The sequence below is a fragment of the Ornithodoros turicata genome, chromosome 6 (genome assembly GCF_037126465.1).
Source record: "Ornithodoros turicata isolate Travis chromosome 6, ASM3712646v1, whole genome shotgun sequence".
In the NCBI taxonomy this organism is placed as follows: domain Eukaryota; kingdom Metazoa; phylum Arthropoda; class Arachnida; order Ixodida; family Argasidae; genus Ornithodoros; species Ornithodoros turicata.
The window spans coordinates 53,374,327-53,398,449 of NC_088206.1; the positions used below are offsets into that span (position 1 = coordinate 53,374,327).

At 43.8% G+C, this 24,123-nt stretch overlaps 1 protein-coding gene across 1 annotated transcript in view; it reads left to right on the forward strand.

Moving 5' to 3' along the window:
* Positions 1 to 310: 310 nt before the first annotated feature.
* LOC135398046 (protein amnionless-like) overlaps positions 311 to 24,123 on the forward strand; it is a 36,717-nt gene continuing 12,904 nt past the window's right edge. The window contains exons 1-4 of the mRNA XM_064629492.1: positions 311 to 427; positions 16,903 to 17,066; positions 21,978 to 22,080; positions 22,735 to 22,985. Of these exons, the coding sequence (XP_064485562.1) occupies positions 397 to 427; positions 16,903 to 17,066; positions 21,978 to 22,080; positions 22,735 to 22,985 (549 nt within the window). The 5' untranslated portion in view covers positions 311 to 396. The remainder of the gene's footprint in view (positions 428 to 16,902; positions 17,067 to 21,977; positions 22,081 to 22,734; positions 22,986 to 24,123) is intronic.

Sequence of the window (24,123 nt, forward strand, 5' to 3'; positions counted from 1 at the left end):
TCTCTTTTGTCTCAAGTACGTTAGCTCGTCATTCATTAAAAAACCAAGAAAAGAAAAGAGAACCCGAGACTATTACCCGAACCAGTTGCTCGAGACTTCGTGTTGTACAACAGTCCTCATTTTGTGGCTTAAAGCACCCCCCCAACAGTTGTTGACTACTTAAAGGTGAAAGCCAGCTTGAAATGTTTCAAGCTGGCATAGTCCGTGCTCACGGACTGCATATGTATCGATGCGGAGGACCGACACATGAGTGCAGACCCGCTTCTGTGCTTCGTTTACAGCGAAGGCGCCTCCCCCGTCCGAAACAGAATCTGCAGGTGGGCGTTTGTAGCAGACGAGTCATTTCTGTTCGCTCGTGTGTTCGAATCTCCACCGATCCGCGCGTTGTCGCTCAAGATGTTCCCCTTCGTTATACTTCTCTTGTCAGGTAAGACGTATAGTATGGCACGACGAATCTGGGGACAGCTGTGCGTTCTGTTCATCGATCTTTACCTTAGAAATCGATTAATAAGAGAAATGGTGAACAACGGCAGGCACTGTAGCGAAACTTAGACTATACCTCATTTCCTTTCCGGAATTTTGGATGATGTCGGCGTCAATACGGAAAACGAAATGACCCAGTGCTGTGTGTGTGTGTAAGACAAACATGTAGAAGAGAGTGTGAAGAGAGTGGCTTTTTCGGCAACTGCCATATTCCTATATTTCATCCCCTTGGGCACCTCGAGGCTTCGGGTGCGTTTGTCAGTTTGTGTGCTTCAACCTCAGAACATTTATTTTCCATCAAATATCCAGGGTATTTTGTTGGAAATGCTTGGTTTTCTCTCATTTTTGATCACTGTTGGGAAAAGACAAAGAGGTGGGAGTTGTGAGAAAAGGACGCGGTTTGAGTTTGTGTGTGAGAGATATTTTGCTTCTTTCTTTTTTCTTTTGTTTGAATAAACGGCTACGAGCGGGTCGTTCCATCAGCGCATCGAGTTTCTCATTTTCGACTCTGCTATATATATATATGTAATGTTCCTTCTCGAAGGAACCCAATAGTCCAAAACTGTGTCCTCTTCTTTCTTCCTCGTGACCCCACCCTCTCGTCCTCCTCGTTGGCACCTTATAATATACGTATATATATTTTTTTTCCTGCATTATAATTCACTGGCTTGCACTGTGGCATTGAGGAGTGCTCAGTCACCCTCCCAGGTGTATATCGCTCGCTGAGTGACCCCTGGTTTGCTAATTCGGAACGATGCGCAGCTACCCAGGGCTGACGAGCCGCTCTGGGTGTATCGTGGATCGATGTGTCAATGCATTCATTGACACATAGATCCACGATACACCCAGTGTATATCTGGACACCCAGTGTGCACAGCGTATACACCCAGTGTGTATACATACACTGCATATCCCACGGTATAGAATGCTATGCATAGCATTCTATACCGTATAGGATACATAACTTTGGATATGTGACATATAAACCGTTCTAAGAAGTGATAGCAGAAAAAGAAATGTAAGTTTGACAATCGCGTATATATATACTTGCAATTATTTTTTGACAAACGCGCGTGACATGTTCATGCATAAGAGATGTTCATCGAATACTAGGCGTAGTAATTTTACCGATGAACGTTTTACGATATTGTGTGCGATATGTGTGTGTGATACGTTTAGTATGTCCTTTTAAGGCGATTTCATCTCAATTCAGGCAAGGCTGTCCACTTGGGTTATTCGATATTCGTCATTATTTTTTATGTGAAAGCACATCTTGTGTGATGAACAAGTTCGCAAGTCTTTGAGTCCTATAGGCGCAGCGGGTGTGAAAAAAATAAAAATAAAAAATGAAACGTCAACCCGCGTGAACAATAGCGCGTGTCTAAACTGCGCTCTCCCTGTACTTTGAGAGCACCTCAGTCGCCCAGTATAGAAGCCACACAGGCAATTTTTTCCCACGTTGACTTGAGTTGAGTTGATAAGAAAAGATAAAAATGGAGAGATAGGCACTCATTACGAGAGCCGGCTACTCCAGCTCACTTAGGAAAACACAAATGGCTACCTACAATAAAACCAATGAGTGACAAAGACAGTCAGTCACTCACACACACTGTCCACACACGCTGTCCACACACACTGTCAGTCACACTGTATCCACCAACTTGGAGTCTGCGCAAAATCGCACAAATGCCTGCATGGCGTGAAACTGATGGTCGGGTGTCCAAGGGCCCAGAACCTTAATATCAAATGGTCTGCCATCAAGCCGAGCTAAGGAAGCTTGTAGAGATTGTCTGTGCTGCTGATATTGTGGACAGAATAATAAGATATGTTCAGTGTCCTCAACAGTCCCACAGGTGCCACAGTTGGGTGAATCCGCCTTTCCAAGCTTGTGAAGAAGACGTCGGCTGTATAGGGCACGTTGAGGCGGAACCGGTGGTAAAGTAACGCAAACGGCCTAGGGAACGATGTCGGGAAAGTAGAAGCAAGCTCCGGGTCAACGCAGTGTAGCAGCGCCATCTACTGTGCCTCAGCCAGTTGGCGACACAAAGCAGTCAACATGGCCCTAGCGTCGGACTTGGTGAAATAGATGAGTCGTGACGCACGCTTTTGGTGTGCTCTGCGTGCCGCATCATCAGTCGCATCATGCCCAGGTATGCCACAGTGTCCTGGAATCCATTGAAAGAACATGTCGTGTCCTGCAGCCACCGCCTCTGCGTGTAGTTTTACAACATCAGCAACTACAGGGTTGACAGCACTGGTAGTTCCTGCAGAAACAAGGGACTGCAGAGCAGCCTGGGAATCCGAGATAATAACCCACTTGGTCCGTGAATGAGCCGACGCTATATATTCCATAGCCATGAGCAGAGCGTACAGTTCAGCTACTGTCGGCGATGTCGCATGGGAAAAACGCACTCCACTTTCAACACCACAGGCAGGTATGACGAAGGCACTCGTCGATCCAGTCGTAGTAGTGGAGCCATCTGTGTATACTGCCACTCGGTCTTGGATGTTATGTATTAAGTCGGCAGTCAGCTGCCGCTGGACACAGATAGGCACATATTTCTTGACAGAGAGATTCGGAACCGTCAGCCTCACCCTCGGGATCGCCATACTCCAGACGGGAAGCGGTGACTTGAGCCGCCTATGTCGGGGTATAGTTCCACGGTATGATTGGAGAGCTTGTGAGTAAGAGGAGCACGACCTCTGATGCATGGCCTGAACTAGGTAGTGGCGATTATGCCGCGTAAACCAACGGGCGAAATGCCGAAGCGATTCTTGCATCCGAAGGGCTTCCAGCGGTGGTACCCTGGCCTCAGCAATCGCCAGCTTGTTTGATGTGAATGCGTGGACACCTAAGCATACTTTGACGCTTTTGGCCAGTACACTCTCGAGTACAGACTCTGTAGTGCTACACAAGCCATGTAAAACCGGGACATGATACGCATATAGTCGGCGAATCAGGGAGCGATGTAGAGTCAGCATAGCTTTGGACGACGCTCCCCATACCGGGTGCCGCTGATGTATCGCATTACATTAACAGTAGAGTCAGTCTTCTCCTTGATGTGCCGTACTTATGCAGACCAGGACAGCGATCTGTCAACGACGATACCTAAAAAGAGATGATGAGTTACTCTTCGCAGGCATTGCCCGTTGACTTGAAGATGGAAGTCCTGGAGACGTTTTCTTGTGGAAGGTAACTACACCGTCTTTTCGTGCGAGGTGTCCATTCCCGTCTGAGTCAGAAAGTCAGCAACTATGTCGAGAGCATTCTGCAGACGCGCGCACAGCGCAGGTCACTGCTTACCGGATGACCATAGACATATGTCATCCGCATAGATGCTAATGTGCACTCCTCGCGGTAAAAGAGATGGGAGGGCAGCCAACAAGGCGTTGAAAAGTGTGGGGCTAAGCACACCCCCTTGAGGAACGCCAGAAACCACTCTGAACTTCTGTGTGTCCCCTTCGCTGGCACGCATGAAGACCGCTCGTTCACTGAGGTAGCTGGCAATCCATCGTAACGCTCTGCCCATTATTCCCAGCGAGAACAACCTATGTAAGATATGAGCGTGACTAGCAGTGTCATATGCCCTCTTGATGTCAAGAAAAACGGCCGCAGTAATCCTTCCTTGCTCACGCTTTCTGAGGGCCACCGGCCTCCTTCAAGAACTGTAAGGATTTCCTTCCCTCATCATCCTTTCATGTGAATCTTTTTGGAATGGGGTAGGGTCCTGCACTCAACGCAGGGAAACATCCCACATCATCATCATCATCCATTCATTTATGTTGTTGTTGCTCACGCTCTTCCTCAACTGATGAGACGAGGTCAACAACACAGTCCATCGTGCATCGTGCTCTCCTAAAACCAGCATAGCCCGGGGAAGGCAGTGGCGAGACTCCAAGAACCACTCAATTCGATTAAGAACAAGGCGCTCCATAATCTTGCACAGGCAGCTGGTGAGACTTATATGGGACGAAAACAGTCAACCGCATGCGGAGGCTTCCCAGGCTTCTGAACAGGCACAGCCTGAGAAATCTTCCAAGACTCAAGCGCAAAGCCAAGGCTCCAGAGGTTGTTAATTATCTGCAAAAGGACACAAAAGGCTACTGGGCCAAGACGTGCCACCGCATGGTACGTTATTCCGTCCGGCCCTCGCGCTGACCCCCGGCGAGCCGACCGGATCGCTGTTTGTAACTCCTGAGCGTTGAAATCAGTGTCCAGGATGAGATCAGCTGCACTTCTCGTATGGTCCACGGCCTGGAGAGCTGCCTCGGTTGCGAGCTGGTACTGGCGAGAGGAAGCAGCTGCTGACGCCTTGAGCAGCATCTGGCGGAATTCTTCGCCGGCAGCGATTTCCGAGATGCCCTGATGTAAGGATAACGCCCAAAACGGGAAAGACTGAGACACAGGCGATCCTAAGGACTTTACCAGATGCCAGACACGCCCCGTGGTTGCGTGCGAATCAAGAGATTCGCAAAAAGACTTCCAAGTTCTGCGTGATAACATGGCTAAGTGCCGACGAATGACAGTTTTCATCCTGCAGGCCTCACGGTAGTCTTGAAGGTTTCCAGATCTGCGAAACCGCCTCTCTGCAAGTCGACGGAGAGCACGAAGGCGCTCATACTCCGCATCAACCGACGAGTGAAGTTCCGGAGCAGAGATAAGTTTCGATGAGTGGTGAAGAGTTGCTGACATCTGTGCCTGAAAGCTTGGTACATCCAACAGTAACCTCCGCTTGCGCACTGAACATATTCCAGTCCACTACTCGCACCCTACTGTGTCGTCTAACTGTGAGCGAATGAGATATCAAAACTGGCAAGTGGTCGCTGCCCATGGCATCAGTGTTCGTCATCCAGTGCACGTAAAGCGCTTAACTTCCGGAACAGAAGGTGACATCGAGAGAAGCTTTGATATGATGGCCCACGGAAAAAAGTAGTAGTAGCGCAAGAATTGGGAACTGACGTCACGTGTTCTATGCGCACCAAACTGTTACTCCATGCAAAAAAGTATTAAAAATTGTGCGTGCTTCGTTTTGCAAATTATCGCAAAAATGCTACATTGTGCGATTTCTCTCAATGTTTGCAGTCGGCTTACAAATAAAGTATAAATCTGGAACAAACAAATTTTATATGAAAAAGAAGGTTATTTCTTGCTCTTTTTAGTGGTGTATTTTGTTTACTTATTAACTTTACCGGAGAGGTATAATATGCGTTAGAATAGGCAATGCTTCGGAAAAATGCACCGTATTCGTAAGCCTGTTCTTCAAAAACAACTGCTCCAATTTTTACTAAAAAAATCTCACTTATGCAGTAGCCCGTTACCTTTCCAATGGTACGACTTCTATGCAGGCTAAGAATGTATGTAGAACCGCACTTACAGAATGAAAAACAACTGCCAACCGTGTGTAACTCCGCTCCCGCTGCTGCGTTAGCTGCATCGCAAAAACACGTGGCGCGCGTTTTCGCGACAACGTATTTTCATTCTTCTTGGCGTGGCAAAGAAGGAACTTCTAAATTATTTATTTCTTATCAGTTTTACCGGCCTGCTTTTATGCGCTAAGGCGATGACACCGGTCATGCAAGACATACAATGACATCCAATGTCACACAAGAAAAGTGCGCCTTTATTTACGGAACCGGACATTTCCGTGAAAGAAACACACGCGTATGTATACATTACACACATGAAAATGTATATGAAATATGCGTATAGGGAAACGAGAAGAGACACGCGGGCGGGTGAGGTCCATTGAAGTCCAGTTCGGGTGCCGACGGGCGGAGGTGGCTAACAAAGTATTTCACATTCAGTGTGGCCCATCTAAGCGTGACAAGAACACACGTCAATGTAACGAAATAATGTTCACAGCCGTTTTTGCCATCAGAGCTTTGGGGCCGGAATCACGGTCGAATTTCTTGCACCAGACATGCGACGAACGAATTCCCTGAACTGCCTTTAGCTTAATCCATTCCTCTTGTTTGGTTTCCCGAAACTCCTTGACTTCACTGGCCGGGAGGTGCAACAGAACAGTCGAATGGCCCTTTTCTGTTAATACGTGGACGAAATCTGCGGGTGCTTGAATTCCGTCAACAACTGGGCAGCGCATGTTGTGCAACGTAGCAGTGTGTTTCAAAGAGCCACCAACACCATCACACGCGTTTTTTCCGTGTCCAGTTGCAGAGAAGAGCCACTTCAGCAAGATTTTTTTTTTCATCTCATGAAACTGAAATCTAGTTTTAAAATGTGCTGCTGCACCATCGGATACGTATACTATATTACATGAGAGAACAGAGGTAGAACATCCTCCAGAAGCCCAATTGTTTTTTCCAATGCAAGCAGCGCATGTGCTGTATCGTGGGTCATGTCCTCGCTCACCGTGGCGTAGCTCCTCGTAGCCAGCACCGTTGTGGCGACGCACGTGAAGAAGGTTGGTCTTTTTTCCAGTAGTGCCTCTACACTTCGCTAGAAAAATTAACCGTCCAGTTTCCTGCGAAGTCAAAATGTAGAACAATGTGCTGTTGCCGCGGAAAAGATTTCTCGATCCTGATGGCGTTCCTTTTGATATTATGTATGTGCATGTTTAATGTAAAGTGCAGTCAACTTCCTTTAGAAATGTTGCCGCTTTCAATGTCTTCGTAATCAGATCTCCGTTGTCCCAACAAGCAAATGTAACTTCGTCGTCTCGTTGGATTCACGGCTTTTGTAAGTTAAGGTGCTTCCCTCCTGCGCAGTGGTTCAATTCTTGGAAAAGACACGCATCTGTTGCCTCGTCGCAGAGGAACAGATTTTTTACGGTGCCACCCGTAATTCATTGTGCAGATGCGTTGTTCATGGCCACCACTAGCAGATCGGGGTTGGCACAATAGGTACAAACACACAGTTTTTGACGTGGCACTTTGGACGGAGTGTATAGAATTTGGTTTTACACATTTTTATACCGGGATGATCAGTCTTGGAAATACTGTACGTCTCACTGATGGAACGGGTCATGAAACGTTTACTACAAACGACTACACCATTTTTGTTTGGGTTTTGAATGGAGCAGTTCATTTCATCTTACAAGTAGTACGCCAAAGCAGTAAGCAGTATCTACATCACTTTGTACAATAGGGTGTTCAGCATATTTCTTTGGAAGTGCCTAGACTCCGTGCTTTGCTCTGAGGGATCTCGGTTTCTCTATATGACGTACTTCGTAGCCTCGAGTATGAGTCTTCGAATTTCCTTTTTTAAGATGCTTTCCGGGAGGAATGTTAGCACTCGGCAGTAGTACTGGGGCATGCCAAGGGAGACCGGGGCCCACTGGTTGGCGCGTTTATTGACCCCTGGGTCGACTTCAGTCGCGAATTTTTTCCCGCGCTCGGCAGCTAGGAGGCACGTGTGCGAAGGGTTGTCCGTGCGCTTATAACAGGCACATACATGCAAAGAGGAGTCATACACAAAAGAATAAGCTGAAAATATATTTATTAAAACCAATTATAATGGCCAATTGTAATGCCAACTCGCGAATTTTCTCCAACGCGCGGCGGGCGGGGCTCGGGTGGAGGGCTGTTCGTGTGCTTACCGGTGGGCGGCGCGTGGCCGGAGGGCTATTCATGCGCTTATCGTCGCACATTTTTCCTCCTGGGCCGACTTCATTCGCGAATTTTGTTGCGAGCGGCGCGTGGGCGGAGGGTTGCCCGTGCGCTTATTGTTGTGCATTTTTCCGCCTGGGCCGACTTCGTTCACAATTTTTCCGCCTGGGCCGACTTCACTCGCAAATTTTTTTCCGCTACAACAGGTTTGCGGTGGGCGGTTTACATGCAACGGATAGTCATACACAAAAGTACAAGTGAAAATATATTTATTAAAGTCATTTGTGCCGGGAATTATGTTGTGACTCTGTGTGAAGGAGAAAAGCCCAGCCAAAAACCTTAAGCAGAAGAAACACAATACGATACACGTAACAAAGATTATACTTACTTATTACAGGTATGATGCAATAGCATTGAAGAGGTATCACACATCAAACACATTATTTTTTGTTAATGGTAATCATCATGCACACAAGTTTTCAATGAATCAGAATTAAAATGGACTAGCACATTTAATCAAAGAAGATAATCTTAATCAATACGATTACAATCAAAATTACAAGTTTTATCATAAAAAGTCTAACATTCCAATACGTGAGCACCATCATTGCAATAGTGGAGCTTTACTTACAAGTTCTGATATATGTACGTAATTTTAAGCACAATAGCTAAGTTGAATATTCCAACATGACACAAATTTAATTAATCAGATTCTTATGAAGTGATCGGTGGCCGGCACGTTGGCGGAGGGCGGTGCGTTCATTTATCATCGCGCTTTTTTCAACCTGGTCCAACTTCTTTGACGATTTTTCCGCCTGAGCCGACTTCGTTCGCAGTTTTTTTTTTCAGGTGGCGCGTGAGTGGTTTACACGCAAGTAGGGACATGCACATTGGCAACAATACCAAGCGACGGTGCCGTCACACCTGGGCCGACCTCATTCACATTTTTTTCCGACTGGGCCGACTTAATTGGTAATTTTTTCCGCTACAACAGCTGCGCGGTGGGCGGTTTACATGCAAGTATAGACATGCACGCTGCCAACACACCTGGGCCAACTTCACATGCATTTTTTTCCTCACAACAGCCGCCCAGTAGGCAGTTTACATGCAAGTATAGACGTGCAATGGACAATCATACACAAAAGTACAAGATGAAATATATTTATTAAAGCCAATAGTGGCAGGAATTATGTTGTGACTCTGTGTGAGGGAGAAAAACCCAGCAAAAAAAAAATGAAACAGAAGAAACACAATACAATACACACAATAAAGAATATACTTACAGGTATGATGCAATAGAATTGAATAGGTATCACACAGAAAGAATCAAACACAATATTTTGTATTAACGGTAATCATACACGCAAGTTTTCAATGAATCAGAATTAAAATGGAGTAGCACATTTAATCAAAGAAGATATTCTTAATCAATACGTTTACAACCAAATTACAAGATTTATTATAAAATGTCTGAGACGTGAGCACAATGATTACAAGTTCTATTAGATGTAAGTAATTTGAAGCACAATAGGGAAGCTAAGTTGAGTATTCCAACATGACACAAATTTAATTAATCAGTTTCTTATGATGCGAATAGCACACATGCAAGGAAATAATGAGAAACACCAACAGCTAGCACAAATAGAGAGCCAAACCCATGGATCATCCAACACATAAACAAGAGATACATACAGGAAAACAATTTAAAAACACTCTATCAAAACGAGAAACATTACAAATTTAATACTGTGACTAGCACGGACTTAACGCTGAATAACAGAGAAACACTCTAAACGGCGCATCATCCAACCCGTAAACAACAGATACATGCAGGAAAATAATAGCGACACAATCTATCAAAATGAAAAACATTACAAATTTAATAACTCGAAATTGAAATAATCTATCATTTGATCTATCATAAAATCATCCTTGCGATCTAGTCTAGTCGAAGACTATACAATTTTCATTCTAACAAAACACTATAAACATTACCTTGACGGAGGTATCCCACACACAGAAAGCAGACACAACACACTACTACCAAGCCAGCTATCTTTTGCTACTTGAGCGTGGCGGGGGTCACGCTCTCTCTCTATCTCTCTATACAGCCCAAAGCGAAGAAACCGCACGTACTTTGTCAATCTATAGGGTGTGGGACTCTCTCTCTCTCTTTCACATTCTTTTCTCCAAAGGGGAATATTCTTAGGACCGATCAAGTTTGCATAGAGGCGAAATTTTTTATTAATCAACTATAGCAAATAGATGTTAGCATTATTCGATTCTCAAGAATACTATAAGAATTCTATCAAAACAAACAGTAGCAAGCAAAAAAATCTAAGAATAGACATCAATATCAGTGCAAACTGGTTTTAGACAAACATTATCTAAGCAAGCGAGAAATATTATGCTATCATCGGTGGAAACAATACTCAATCAAAACGAGAAACGTTGCAAATTCAATATATTTCAGATTATTGTTAATCAATCGAGAAATCAACAGACACAACTAGTAAATCATGCATACATTATTCCCAACTCACAAATACCAATCGACTGAACATCTGAAACAAAGAGAGAAAGTCAAGTTTATTCAATGATAGAAACAATACTCATTCAAAACGAGAAACAAATTTAATTACATCATTTCTTATGATAACTTTGCAACAGTAATTTCTACATGCAGAAGCCACAAACAAACAACACATCTGAAATGCAAATTAATGTAGAAGTTTTCTACAGAGGAAATCAACAGACACAGCTTCGAAATACTGTCCTTATTCGTACACTATTTTTATTAATATCAATCGAGTGATCATCTGAAACAAAGTCAAAGCAGTGATTAATTCAGGCAAACATTTTCTAAACAAGCAGCGCGAATACACCACAGAAACCTGCCTTTTTTCATCCAAGACCCACTAGTGGATTCAAACAATCAAGTAAGAGAGCGAAGCAGTCCCACCAATAAAGTTATCCCTATACACTCTCGTCGAAGTTACGCCCGCAGGGAGTAGGGGAATCCTCCAGTGGTACACAATGTATTTGAAGGCCATAAACTCGCCCCCCACACACACCCACGTCAAGATAGGGAGGGACGGATTCTAGTGTGGCCGTTGTACACAGTAGAGACAATGGTAGCACACGTTTTTCCTTACACATCACAGCTTTTTGTAAATCACTTTCCATAATTCTCACAGCGGGATATTAATAACATCCTAAGCCTGATAACATAATAAATTTTTAATCAATAAAATGAGCACAGATATATATTTAATGAAGTGTAGAAGCACACTAGAAAACAGAACAAACAAGGAAGTATCAGCGAAGAGATGGACGGATTTTGTACTCGATACCATAAGTCATGGGAGGACATGGTAAAAAACTGCTTCGAAAAAGAAGAGCTGCGAAATGATTCTGTTATCACAGCATTTCAATACGTCCTACACATGGTCGTATTCGGAGATATGGTACAAATTAAAGAATTGAAGGTGCAAGAACTTGTATGCCGAATCTACAATAGTTATAAAAATACTTGCACATCAACATCGGAAGGGCCACTGGGATTGATGGTGGAGTTTTTGAGGTTTGCTAACGAAGAATTGAAATGCACTAGACCAGATGTAATTGTAATCATTGAAATGGGCATTGCATTAATCAAGAAAGCAATGAGATCAAATTATCATACACAAGCAGTCTATATCGCACGATTTATTACAGATTTGTTGAAATTACACCTAACAATTGAAATGGGAAGTACATAAAAAAATTTATCACGTGATATGTTCCACTACAGCGTCTACACAATTATTTTCTTCTACCAGTTCTTGCAATGATGTCGAATCAGCAGAAGTTCAATATTGTCGTACAAGGTCTGATGTATCATCACTTATTGAAACTCAACGAACATACCAATTGCGGTGGACCACCGGACGATTTTCATCTAATACTCTCTTGTACGCCATTCAAGAATCTTCATACAAAGAAAGGAAACATCAATAAAGGATTGCGCAACTTCGTCGCAACAAAGTGCAAGTTGCTGAAGCAATACAAATAGGCGACAACATATCGCCTGCATTAATCAACGCTGGATTCAAGAAGCCAATAATAAGACTAAACTATATGATGCATTCTCAATTCATCAATCAAGACAAGAAACGAAAACTTCAGAGTTTGGAATAGGACAACTGTAATTTATCGAAATAAACAAGTGTATAACTGAAATAATAAATGTAACCTTTGTCATCAATGTAATGAATTCTACGCATCATAACGAAAACAGCTTATATTTAGTATGGTTAGACTGAACACAATGATTGCTAAGGAAACGAATATTCCACACTATGTACAAGGATCCTCGCATGGAATCAGCGCTGACAATCAGAGGGGTTTTACACGACTACACTCTGTACAACATCAACATCCGAAGGATAAAATTGTAGGAGAAGAATCGCTAATTGAAATTTAGAGGCATGTTACATCAATCTTTGTTTACAAAAGAGTATCACTAATCTTCTGCGAAAGCTTATCATGTTTTGTGAATTAACACATGTGTATATATTTCTCAAACAGTTGGATAGCCCAGGCAGCACAATGTACTGAAAGTCGAGTGCAATAGGGGTGGACGGGTAGGTGGAAGGCCTTGGAACAGTCTTGTAAAACTAAAGAACATTGATAAGACACATACCGTCCACCCCTATTGCACTCGACTTTCGGTACATTGTGCTGCTTGGGAGCTGACAATTCATGTTGAAAGGAATCTATTATCAAATGACGCGATACAAATGAAGGATTTTGCAACCATGACGCGCAGGCGGAGTCTACAATTCTAATCATCGTAACACGCGGCACACAAACGCAATCAGATTTTGGGAGAATCGAATCACACATCTGTCATCAGAAATGTTTAACCAACATACAATGAAGATGAGCACTATGCATAAACACAATGGAAGATATGTAATCTTAATTATAATAAGCAAATGTTCCTTTTGTAAAAGTAATCATTATAAGCAGCACAGGTCACACGTAAACGTAGATCCAATTCACAAAATGTACCAGAGGCTTCCCGTAGCCATACTGAAAAACTATCACCCTATTGTTAGTGTCAAAGCACCCAGGCACTACAAATAGAAAGGGTATACTTTAATTTTAAATTTTTTTAGCCCATAATGAGGTAAAACGCAAACTCCACACTAAAGATCATTTTCTTGTTTAAATTTTCAAAATCAAAACTGTACACTCTTTCTTACATTTTTTTTTTTAAGCTATAGATTAAAAAGTTGTGCATATAGTCACACATCCTATACAAGATATTTAATAGCGGATTAAATGCTAAAATTTGTCGATGGAAGTGGAGTTTACCACACATCAGTAAGTGTTTAATTAAAATTTTAACCGGTGTTGCAATTTGCGATCTTAGTTGTAGAATGCGTAATTTCACAATTTGTAATCTTTAGCTTGTTCACTTTGACAAGCACTCTTTGCGATGACAGAGAATTTCAATCGCAGAGATTGATATTTTTTATTTATTACACTACATCGCGATATGGATTCTCTATGCCATGGAGATTCGTAAGCTTTATTAATCTCCATGGCATAGAGAATCCATATCGCGATGTAGTGTAATAAATAGAAAATATCAATCTCTGCGATTGAAATTCTCTGTCATCGCAAAGAGTCCTTGTCAAAGTGAACAAGCTAAAGCTTACGAATTGTGAAATTACGCATTCTACAACTCAGATCGTAAATTGCAACACCGATTAAAATTTTAATTAAACACTTCATGATGTGTGGTAAACTCCACTTCCATCGACCAATTTTAGCATTTAATCCGCTATTAAATATCTTGTATAGGATGTGTGACTATATGCACAACTTTTTAATCTATAGCTTCAAAAAAAATGTAAGAAAGAGTGTACAGTTTTGATTTTGAAAATTTAAACAAGAAAATGATCTTTAGTGTGGAGTTTGCGTTTTACCTCATTATGGGCTAAAAAAATTTAAAATTAAAGTATACCCTTTCTATTTGTAGTGCCTGTGTGCTTTGACAGTAAGAATAGGGTGATAGTTTTTCAGTATGGCTACGGGAAATTTTCAAAATCAAAACTGTACACTCTTTCTTACATTTTTTTAAAGCTCTAGATTAAAAAGTTGTGCATATAGTCACACATCCTATACAAGATATTTAATTGCGGATTAAATGCTAAAATTGGTCGATGGAAGTGGAGTTTACCACACATCAGTAAGTGTTGAATTAAAATTTTAACCGGTGTTGCAATTTACGATCTGAGTTGTAGAATGCGTAATTTCACAATATGTAAGCTTTAGCTTGTTCACTTTGACAAGCGCTCTTTGCGATGACAGAGAATTTCAATCGCAGAGATTGATATTTTCTATTCATTACACTACATCGCGATATGGATTCTCTATGCCATGGAGATTAATAATTACGAATATTTTCCGAATGAAATTTACTTAAAACTCGAAGAAAGGGTCATCCGCGTCCTCGAAACCGTTTCGGCAACACGCCGGGCCACGTTTCCCCAACGCCGTACCCAAAACCGAACGCGATTCTGCGCCCAATGCGTTAACGCAGTACCGCACGCTAGCGTGTTGCTTTTTCCGGAAACGGGTTCGTCGACGGGGATGACCCTTTCTTCGAGTTTTAGGTAAATTTAATTCGGAAAATTCGGTTGGGCCCAGGTGTGGTGGTAGCATCGCTTGGGTGTGTTGGCAGCGTGCATGTCTATACTTGCATGTAAACCGCCCACCGCGCAGCTGTTGTAACGAAAAAAAATTACGAATGAAGTCGGCCCAGTCGGAAAAAATGTGAATGAAGTCGGCCCACGTGTGACGGCACCGTCGCTTGGTATGGTTGCCAGTGTGCATGTCCCTACTTGCATGTAAACCGCCTACCACACGGCTGGTCTAGCGGGAAAAAAATTATGAATGAAGTCGGCCCAGGCGGAAAAATTGCCAAAGTCGGCCAGGTCATCGCCTGGCTGGAATGACAGTGTGCATGTCCCTACTTTTGAACACAAAAACCTAACGCATATTACACCTCTCCTGTAGAGTTAATAAGTGGCAAGATACATCGCCAAAAAGAATAAGAAATAAGTTTTTTTTTATATATAAAATTTGTTTGTTCGAGATGTATAATTTATTTGTAAACCGACTGCAAACATTGAAAGAATCGTACTAGGTAACATTTTTGCAATAATAGTGAGTTTTAGTATATCGTACGCTGTCGCCTTTGTACGTAAGGAATAGCGTGGATAAATGGTTCTGCGCATGCCCGCAACAGACAGAGAGCTTCGCGCAGTGCGCAGAACCACCAAAGCTATCTGTTACGTACGCTATCATCTTTGCGTACGGTGTACTAAAACTCTCTAATTTTTAAAACGAAGTACGCACAAGTTTTAATAATTTTTTGCATGGAGTAACAACCAGTTGTGCATAGAATATGTGAAAAAAATTGACTGTGTGGCTTTTATACGGGGCGAATGAGGTGCTCTCAACGTGCAGGGAGAGCGCAGTTTGGGCACGCGCTGTTGTTCACGCGGGTTGACGTTTCATGTTTTTGTTTCACAAACGCTGCACCTAGAATTCAAAGACTGGTGAACTTGTTCATCACACACGATGTGCTTTCACATAAACAATAATGACGAATATCGAAGAACCCAAGTGGACAGCCTTGCCTGAATTGAGATGAAATCGCCCTTTATCGTATACAGAGTGTTTGCTCTAACGTGTCCAGAAATTTTATTTAAAGCAGCGATAAAAGAGAAACGAGCGCTACTTTTCAGCTACTTGACTAGGAAACAGGTGCTACAAGTGAAGCAGCACCTGTTTCTTACTCAAGTAGCAAAAAAGTACCACTTCTTTTCTTTTATCGCTCGCTTTAATTATAATTTCTGGACATGTTATAGCAAAAACCCTGTAGATATACAGGGTGTCCCATCTAAATGCGAACAGATTTTAAAAAAAATTATATATATCACTTTTTCCGAGATGAAATCAATTGCAATATAGCATATGGTGAGGGGCACTCCTTAGGAAGGCACCAGCAAACTCCTAAGGCAATGTCCTAATTAACTTTTTAATTATAAAAGCTAGGAGATTGTCTCAGTGAGAACATCTGTTCCCTTCAGTCCCCTGATAACGCTCTCGTTTTCAGAACAAAAATTCGTTCGATAGATCGTCCGCATAAAATCGTGAAGGAATACAATTTTTTTCTTTATTTTGTAAATTGCGCATCTTCCGAGAAGCGTCTTTCATTCACCTCCAATGTGAGAGGGTGAAAGAGCACACTATCGTCTCTTGCGTCCTGGAAAATGATTAAAAGAAAACCAATGCAATGAAATATGCAAACCAAGATAAGGGCAGTGCCGCTAACTTCACCGGATACATTTGTTTTTGTTTTGTTTCCGCAAGTAGCTCATCTTCGACGCATGAGGCGGCACTGTGCTCCTTCAGCCTCTGACACTGGGAGTGAAGGGAAGACGCGTCTCTGCAGATGCCCAATGAACAAAATAAAGAAAAAATGGTGTTCCTTCACGAATTTTTTGCGAGCGATCTATCAAACGGATTTTTGTTCCGAAAGCGGCTACGGTATCAGGTGACCGAAGGGACCAGATGTTCTCATTGGGACAACTTCGTAGTTTTTATAATTAAAAAGTTCATTATTAAAAGTTAATTAGAACATTGCCTTACGAGTTTGCTGGTGCCCTCCTTAAGCATACACTGATTTCATCTCGGAAAAAGTGGTATATATATTTTAAAGAAATCTGTTCGCATTTAGCTGGGACACGCTGTATACTTTGATATCTATACTATGCATTTTACATTGTGCAGGACGAGCATTGGGTGACGTTAAGGAATGGATGCCCGACACCCGGTATTCCAATCCGTCAAATTGGGACGGCGGTCAAGTACCTTGCGCTGCTCAACAGGCTCTTCTAAAGGGAGCCGTCAATATGTCTGTTCTTCTCGACTCCCAAGTGGACGTCAACGGCATGGTAATCAACCTCCCCTGCTTCCTTCCAGTGGCTTTTCTCGAAGCCTGGATGAAATTTGTCGGGGTGAATACCCGTCGGGTTTGAGGTGAAGCTGCCTAAAGCGGTTGAATAAACCGTAACCCTCGTGATGTAAAATAAAACTGAGAATGAGGCAGACAAGAATTGACCAGAAACTAGCGACCAGAGTGACTTCTGGATTACAGGAAAACCATATTTATTTTTAATTATTAGTTTATGGCCTCAGGTCAAATCACTACTGAGGGAAGTACAACAACAACAACTTTATTGCAAGATGATTAATGGCGAGTTTCATCGCCAGAGGCGATGCTCTATCCCATTGCTGGTGGTGATGCGGGGAATGAAATAATGAGCCCCTTGACAATAAGGATTGAAGTCCTATGGTATCCAGGTGAAGAGAGCTTTGAGGGCAGAGCGTTAGTGGGATGGATGTGGCCAGGGACCAAGCAATTTTGTGAGATAGAGGGGGCGAGAGTCCTGCTCGTTAGGGGATCCGGAGAGTACGGTTCGGGCGAGAGCGCAGTGGCGTTACCGCTTGAGACAAGTTGACTCTCCCCAGTGCTGTCACTGTGGAGCTGCAACGAGAGGTAATTAATTAGTTTACAAGTGAAATATGAAGTAGAAAATGGCGGTCATCACATGTAGTAAAAACAAGAAGTAATGAAACGTTTTTCTCCCATGGTTGTACAATCCGCCTTTTTCCAGAGATGTGACGCCCTCTGGATGGTCGTCTGCTTCGGAGCAGTTGGCTGACAACAAATCCACCTGGGGAAGCGCGCCCTCTGCGGGTACGCCGTCAAACCAAAAGTCAAAGCCGGGTTTTTGCCGGCCGCTTTTACATCGTGGCGAGTTCACACTGTTCCAAACACCCTGTTGGAAATATATCCATTTGCCTAGCTGGATCATATTACATATCGCATCATACGGACCTGCAGCATGATCCAGGAGCCCGAAGTGCCCTTATTATTTGGAAAACTTAGCTGGACTGGTGACGCCAGGGTGAAACTAAAAGTAGACCATGTGTGGGGTTATTTGCATAAATCTACGCACTGCATTCGCCAGGGGCACCGTGGGTGGGGTTTTAAAGAAGAAGGATATATCCGGATTGTGCTTTACAACACGAACACGAACACTGGTCCAAAGAACGTAACGCTAGTGCGTCGTGTGTCTGCCGTCGATGCGGAAAGGTGTCTATACACCGTTACGGCGTAGTACGAAGATGACAGTACTGTTACTGGAGCACACTGTCAGTGCGTAGCAGGGTAAGTACACACATATTTGTTCAACACATATTGTAGCGCAATCAAACGAAACGTTTGCAAGCAATATCTGAACGGCTGTTCTTGTTGACAAGTAGTTTTAATCAAAGCAATAATGGATCAATGTTTCTGAACTGCACCTCGCTTCTCAACTTTATTTCCTGAACTTTGAGTGGGTAACGCATAACCCGTGCCAACTTTAAATGAAAGCATTGACTCTGTTTGCAGGCTCAGCCAAACTTGTGAACACGTTGATGCCCTACTCTTCCATGTGACAGACAGCACACAGCCTGGAGCTTCCTGCACAGACGTGCCCTGTGCATGGATTGTGCCATCAGAAGGTACGTTCCTGAATGGAAAATGCTATTGTCAAGCATTGCAGTGGGAGATTCTATTAGAAAGTTACTCCAAGGCTTAATATTTTCTGCATATTTACAGCAAAGAAGCCAGTTCTTGTCACGCCACTGCAAGATATCACATTCAGGAAATACCTCATCAACAAGGTCATGAGGGTGAAGACAAAACAACGGCTTTTTGACCCATGTGCGATGTCTCCTGATCATGACATAGACGACTACAAAAGGCTTGAAAAGAGAGTGCGCAAAACAGATCCAGATCTGATGGTCCTGAGGTACCTTCCTGGGAAGTCAACCAAGCCTGCAAAAAGCAGCCGAACCACAAATCACAATAGGAGTTGAGGAAGATCTCTGGGGACCACTTGCCTCCCAAGAAGTGGACAAATATATCACTGGTCTCCCTCACTTGACAGCTGAGGAGAGAGCACAACTGTGTGAAAATACAAAAGGGCAAGCAAGCAATTCTGCGTGGTACCATGAAGGGACTGGCCGCGTCACGCGGCGTCAATTTTTTCCAAAGTAGTTCGCTGTGTAAAACCCGAGTATCTCGTTGTCACGGAACCCTCGTGCGTTCCCGGGATGCTATACCACTGGGACCTACTCGCGATCGAACCAGGTGAAATATCCTCCGTCCTTAACCTCTGGATAAAGGTGAGACGAATTCACCGGCTAAAGTTTTCCGGCCGCACAGTGGATACTTAGCAACACCGTTCCGGACAAATAAATGAAGAAGAGTGGTCGGGCTGCCCTATGTCAAACGACACACGTCCCCATGCGCCACACAATGAGACGAAGGAGAGATGCTAGTAACGTTAACAATAACTAATTTAATTAACGCAACAATTTCTAACTAGAATTACGAGAACACTATCAACAGAATGATAACATTTGTTCAAAGGGAAAACAGACAACGGTAAGATCGAAATCACAGGTCGGTTAGAGTCCTGGTACGTATAAGGAAGGAATGGAATTGATGATGGCAGTCTTCAGAGGGTCCTCTTGGTGTGGCTGGCAAATGGATGATCAGAACACACAGTTCACTTCACCAAAGGATATTGACGAACCATCGCAGAGGGAATAACTGTTTTGAAATTGAATTTTGGGGAGCTGGTGCTGAGACGTCCGACTTCTGGTCACATGTTTTACCGACTGCCCCGAAACAGGGGTCCTCCAGAGTTTTATTCGGTGGCGCATGGCTTTAACGTCTTTGTCAGTCGCCGACGCCGCATACATCTGGCGCCTAACACACACTTGCTACAATGCACTTTAATTGATCACAGAAGTGCAGGGGCACAACTGGTAAACAACGGAGGAGGACGAAACCCCTAAGGCCCACCGCAGACATTGGCTCTTATCTAGTTGAGGGTGTCCAAAGGAACGCCGCTACATGTGTTTTTCATACAACTATGAGACTTCCACAATCATCTCTTGTCACACAGGTAGAGGCCCATCAAAACCCTGCAATAGGTGGCGACGGCATAAGCCGTCAGTAACGGCTGGTACCAATTTATCCCGTCTATGTGCCTGCCTAAGTGCTTGTCCCATCAAGACTGAGAATAACACTTCTATTGAACACAACCCTTCTCCGAGCAAACCGAACCACGTGTAGGCGACAATTTTAGCCACTTTGGCTCTGGCGACGCCGGTCCGGCTCCCCGGGTGTCGTTAGAACATAAGAGAAATGCCGCCGAAAAAGGACAAAATTGCCTGATACCGCGACACTCGTGAAGCAGATACTTTACCCAAAAGGAGGTGCCTATTCAGAGGCTAATGCGTAGGGGAGGCAGCACGAGGCGGATGCAGTAGCTGACTATGCGTGTCTCATGAAACTGTATGACAGGCCCGTTGTTGTGAGTAAGACAGGGCTTATTGTGCATTCCGAGTACCCCTTCATTGCAGCATCACCAGACCGGTTGGTGAAAGAAGGTGAGAGCGAAGGACTCCTTGAAGTGACGTGCCCGCTGTCCAAGAAAGGGATACAAGTAGAAGAAGCCTGCAAAGACAAGCGTTTGCTGCATTATCATCAACAGGGAAGTGACGCTCAAACGAAATCATGCGTATTTCTACCAAGTGCAGGGACAAATGGGAGTAGCAGGAAAAAGTTGGCGTGCCTTTGTGATTTGGACGAAGGATGAAGATGGAAATGGGTCCACGAACATTCAGAGGATTGAGTTTGACGAAATGTTTTGGAAAACAGAAATCTTGCCGGGTATCCTTCACTTTGTGAGGCACGCAATGGTCCCGGAAATCTTGACAAAGAGGATACAGAGGTTTGGAAAATTGTAAGCAAGCAAGCAATTGTAAGCAAGCAATTTCTTCCAGTGACGGAAATGATGTCAGTTTTTTAAGCTCTATGATGTAGAAGGTTTATCCAGGTGGAGAAGACCTTACTGAAATAGCCTTGTGATATGTTGAAGTTTCTGGAGACTTCCTTTCCAGGCATACCCGTCCTTAGTCGTACTAACACCATGAAGAGCTCATCCTCCAGAGAAAACTTTCTCATGATGTCCTCGTGCTGTCTTCTGCCGTGTAACCACATTTTCCTAGTTGTTTCCCACTTCGTTATGTTGTTCACGTTAGTCTTTTTGCATTCATGAAATGTACTCCCTCTGTAATGCAAACTAAGCAGCGATTGTAAATAAATAAATAATAAAAAGCCAAATAATAAAATAAATAAAAACTGTGGCATGTGGTCAGAGAAGACAGAGATATAAAAATATGGAGATGAACATGGCGATGATTGATGCTGCTCTATACGCATGTAATACCTTCCGTGTATTGAGCATAGCAGCTGAACGCTGAAGGTTACTTTAATGAACGTTTGCCGTGTACTGGAAAACAGACATACTTGTAGATATTCACGTATCAGATCACAACTTTCGTGGATACTCACGTCCCCAAGCCTAAAATTCTTACGATTTGTCGAACCTTACCTTACCATACCTTAACATTTGTCGAACTTCATGCTTTGTCCTTGAACGTGTGCTACCCGTAAATAACGTAGCCCATATAACTACTGCTTGCGCCAAAAGTCCACGGAACACGCGAGCGGCGTTTTTCTCCGCGCCGTGCCATCCTAGCGGCGGCCGGAAGTTGGCGGGAGTGGACAGGTCCATTCATTTTGAGGGGGCGCAGGGCATAACACAGGCAGCGACCCACCGTGGCGTTTGCAGCAATTACCACACAAGGGCATTACCACACATGTTCCGTGGACTTTTGGCGCAAGCTGCACATTTTCACGTTATGGGTAGATACGACGGGTCTCTTGTTTGCTTCAGGTGCTGCCTGAAAACGGAGAACTGGTTCTGGCCAACGGAGCATCCATTACGGTCCACACTTCAACGCCGCCTCGTCGCATGTCCCAGAAGTGTGAGGAACAGAGTACGTGAGATTCATCGTAATCATCTTATAGAGCGATCTGAGCGCAGAGTTTTATGTTGGGAAGAGCGCCATCAAAGACGGCCCTGTTGAGTAACAAAGACATATCCCACGTTACGAAATCTTCTCCAAGATTCGACTACATTGGCGACTATTCTCCCGGCAGTTCACGTTTAAATCGCGTGACCTTTTCACGATATTAGTCTAAACACGTTTCTTACTTAGACACGTTTAACGCATAATGTCGGAGCGAGATGTAGGAACTACAGTCGCTAAATAGAGTGACTCTTATACCCTAGTCAGACGGCAAACTTAAAGCCAGCGGAACGGCCGTTACTTCACCTGCAGTCTAACCATAATTTCGAATGACATCGTTTTCTGCCCTGATTTGTTGAAAATGGGAGGCGTACACCCCTTTTGTGACAATTATGCAATTCATAATTGCCACAAAAAAAGGCGTACGCCCCCTGTTTTGAACAAATCAGGGCAGAAAACGATGTCATTCGAAATGATGGTTGGACTGCACGTGAAGTAACGGCCGTTCCGCTAACGTCCTTAGGTATGCTGTCTGATTAGGGTATTAGTGACTCTAGTATAGGAACTACCCTTCCTTATCTCAAGCTCTTCCTTGCGAAGCTAAGCACCCTAATTCCTTAGGCACAACGAACCCTACCGTCCAGTACGTGGCTGGCGAGCGTGTCCATTGGTACGGCGCAGACAACTGGCGACTCAAGAGCTCTTCTAGGCTGCACAGAGCGACCGCGGATGACGCCGCCATCCCCCTTGCTGTGCCTGACTCCGAACGCGTCCCCTGCTCTGGGGATCACGTCGTATTCCACGACAGGAACTTCCACGTCAACACGGATGAACTGGTGCCTCTTGTACGGTCTATCCAAATAGGGGGACAGGTAAGGCGTATTTTGCGCGACAGAAAATGTTGTCGCTCGCTATTGCTGTTCCATTGCACGAATAAACTCGCGTTAGCAAGATGACTATACGCACGGGCCTTATTCAGATACCGATGAATGCCCCGTAGCCTGGATTACATCCCTGAAACGCGCATGCAGTGCAATTCAGAGTGTGTGGTGCATTCCTTGCTGAGCTGAGCATCGTGTCAGCTTTGACTCATTAGAATAAAGTTTCTCTGCAAACTAAACCGGAGTACACAGAAAGTTTTCAGTCAGAAACGTTCCATAGCAAATTTGTAGCAACATGACACAAAAACAGTTATCGTATGCTGAATATTACATCGCTGGAAACTCCGAATTCCGACGGAAACCAGGGTGACCGAACATAAGGGGCAAGGCGCAATCGAAATCGTTTTAATGTCACATTCTTTCATTCCTTTCTGTTCACAACATGTCGTTCGCGGTCCCTTTAACTGAAGTAGATGAACAACGCACGTTATCGCGACCAATATGTTGATCATATGTTGACTAATTCACCGCTGTGTCGGCACCGCTCACAGGGGTGTAAGGATATCGCCTATCCAAGCTCCTATAGGCGCGGCACCGCATCCAAAGCATAGATTGAGAAGTTACCCGTCAAAAGGAACTCGTTACGAGTTAAGTTATCGTGTGAAAAATGTAACTAAGTTAATAACGAAGTTCTGCAGCCTGAAATGTAACTCGCAGTTACGGAGTTACTTAAAAAAAGAACGAGTTACTTCCAAGTTACTTCGGACACAAAATAGCACTACACAGGTGCAGCGCACGTGAGCAGTTGAGTTAGACCTTGAGTTGCTTGCGCATGAGTGCAACACGCTTAGATCGCTTTCGTGTATGTCCAACAATTCGAACGCTTTGCATCTTACTCCCTGTGGGCGCACAATAGTTCAGCCTCATTTCAATGGCAGCGGTTCTTACTTTCTGCATAGAATAGTGTCATTGATTGAATATCACGTTCTGTGGCATAAAATGCCATGAAAGAACCAGAGAGAAAGGAAGAAAATAAGTGGACGTGAGTGAAAAGCGAATTCAAAGTAACTTGGAACTTAGCTTAAGTTACTTTGGCAAAGTTACCTGAAAAAGAAACCAGTTCCTCTGA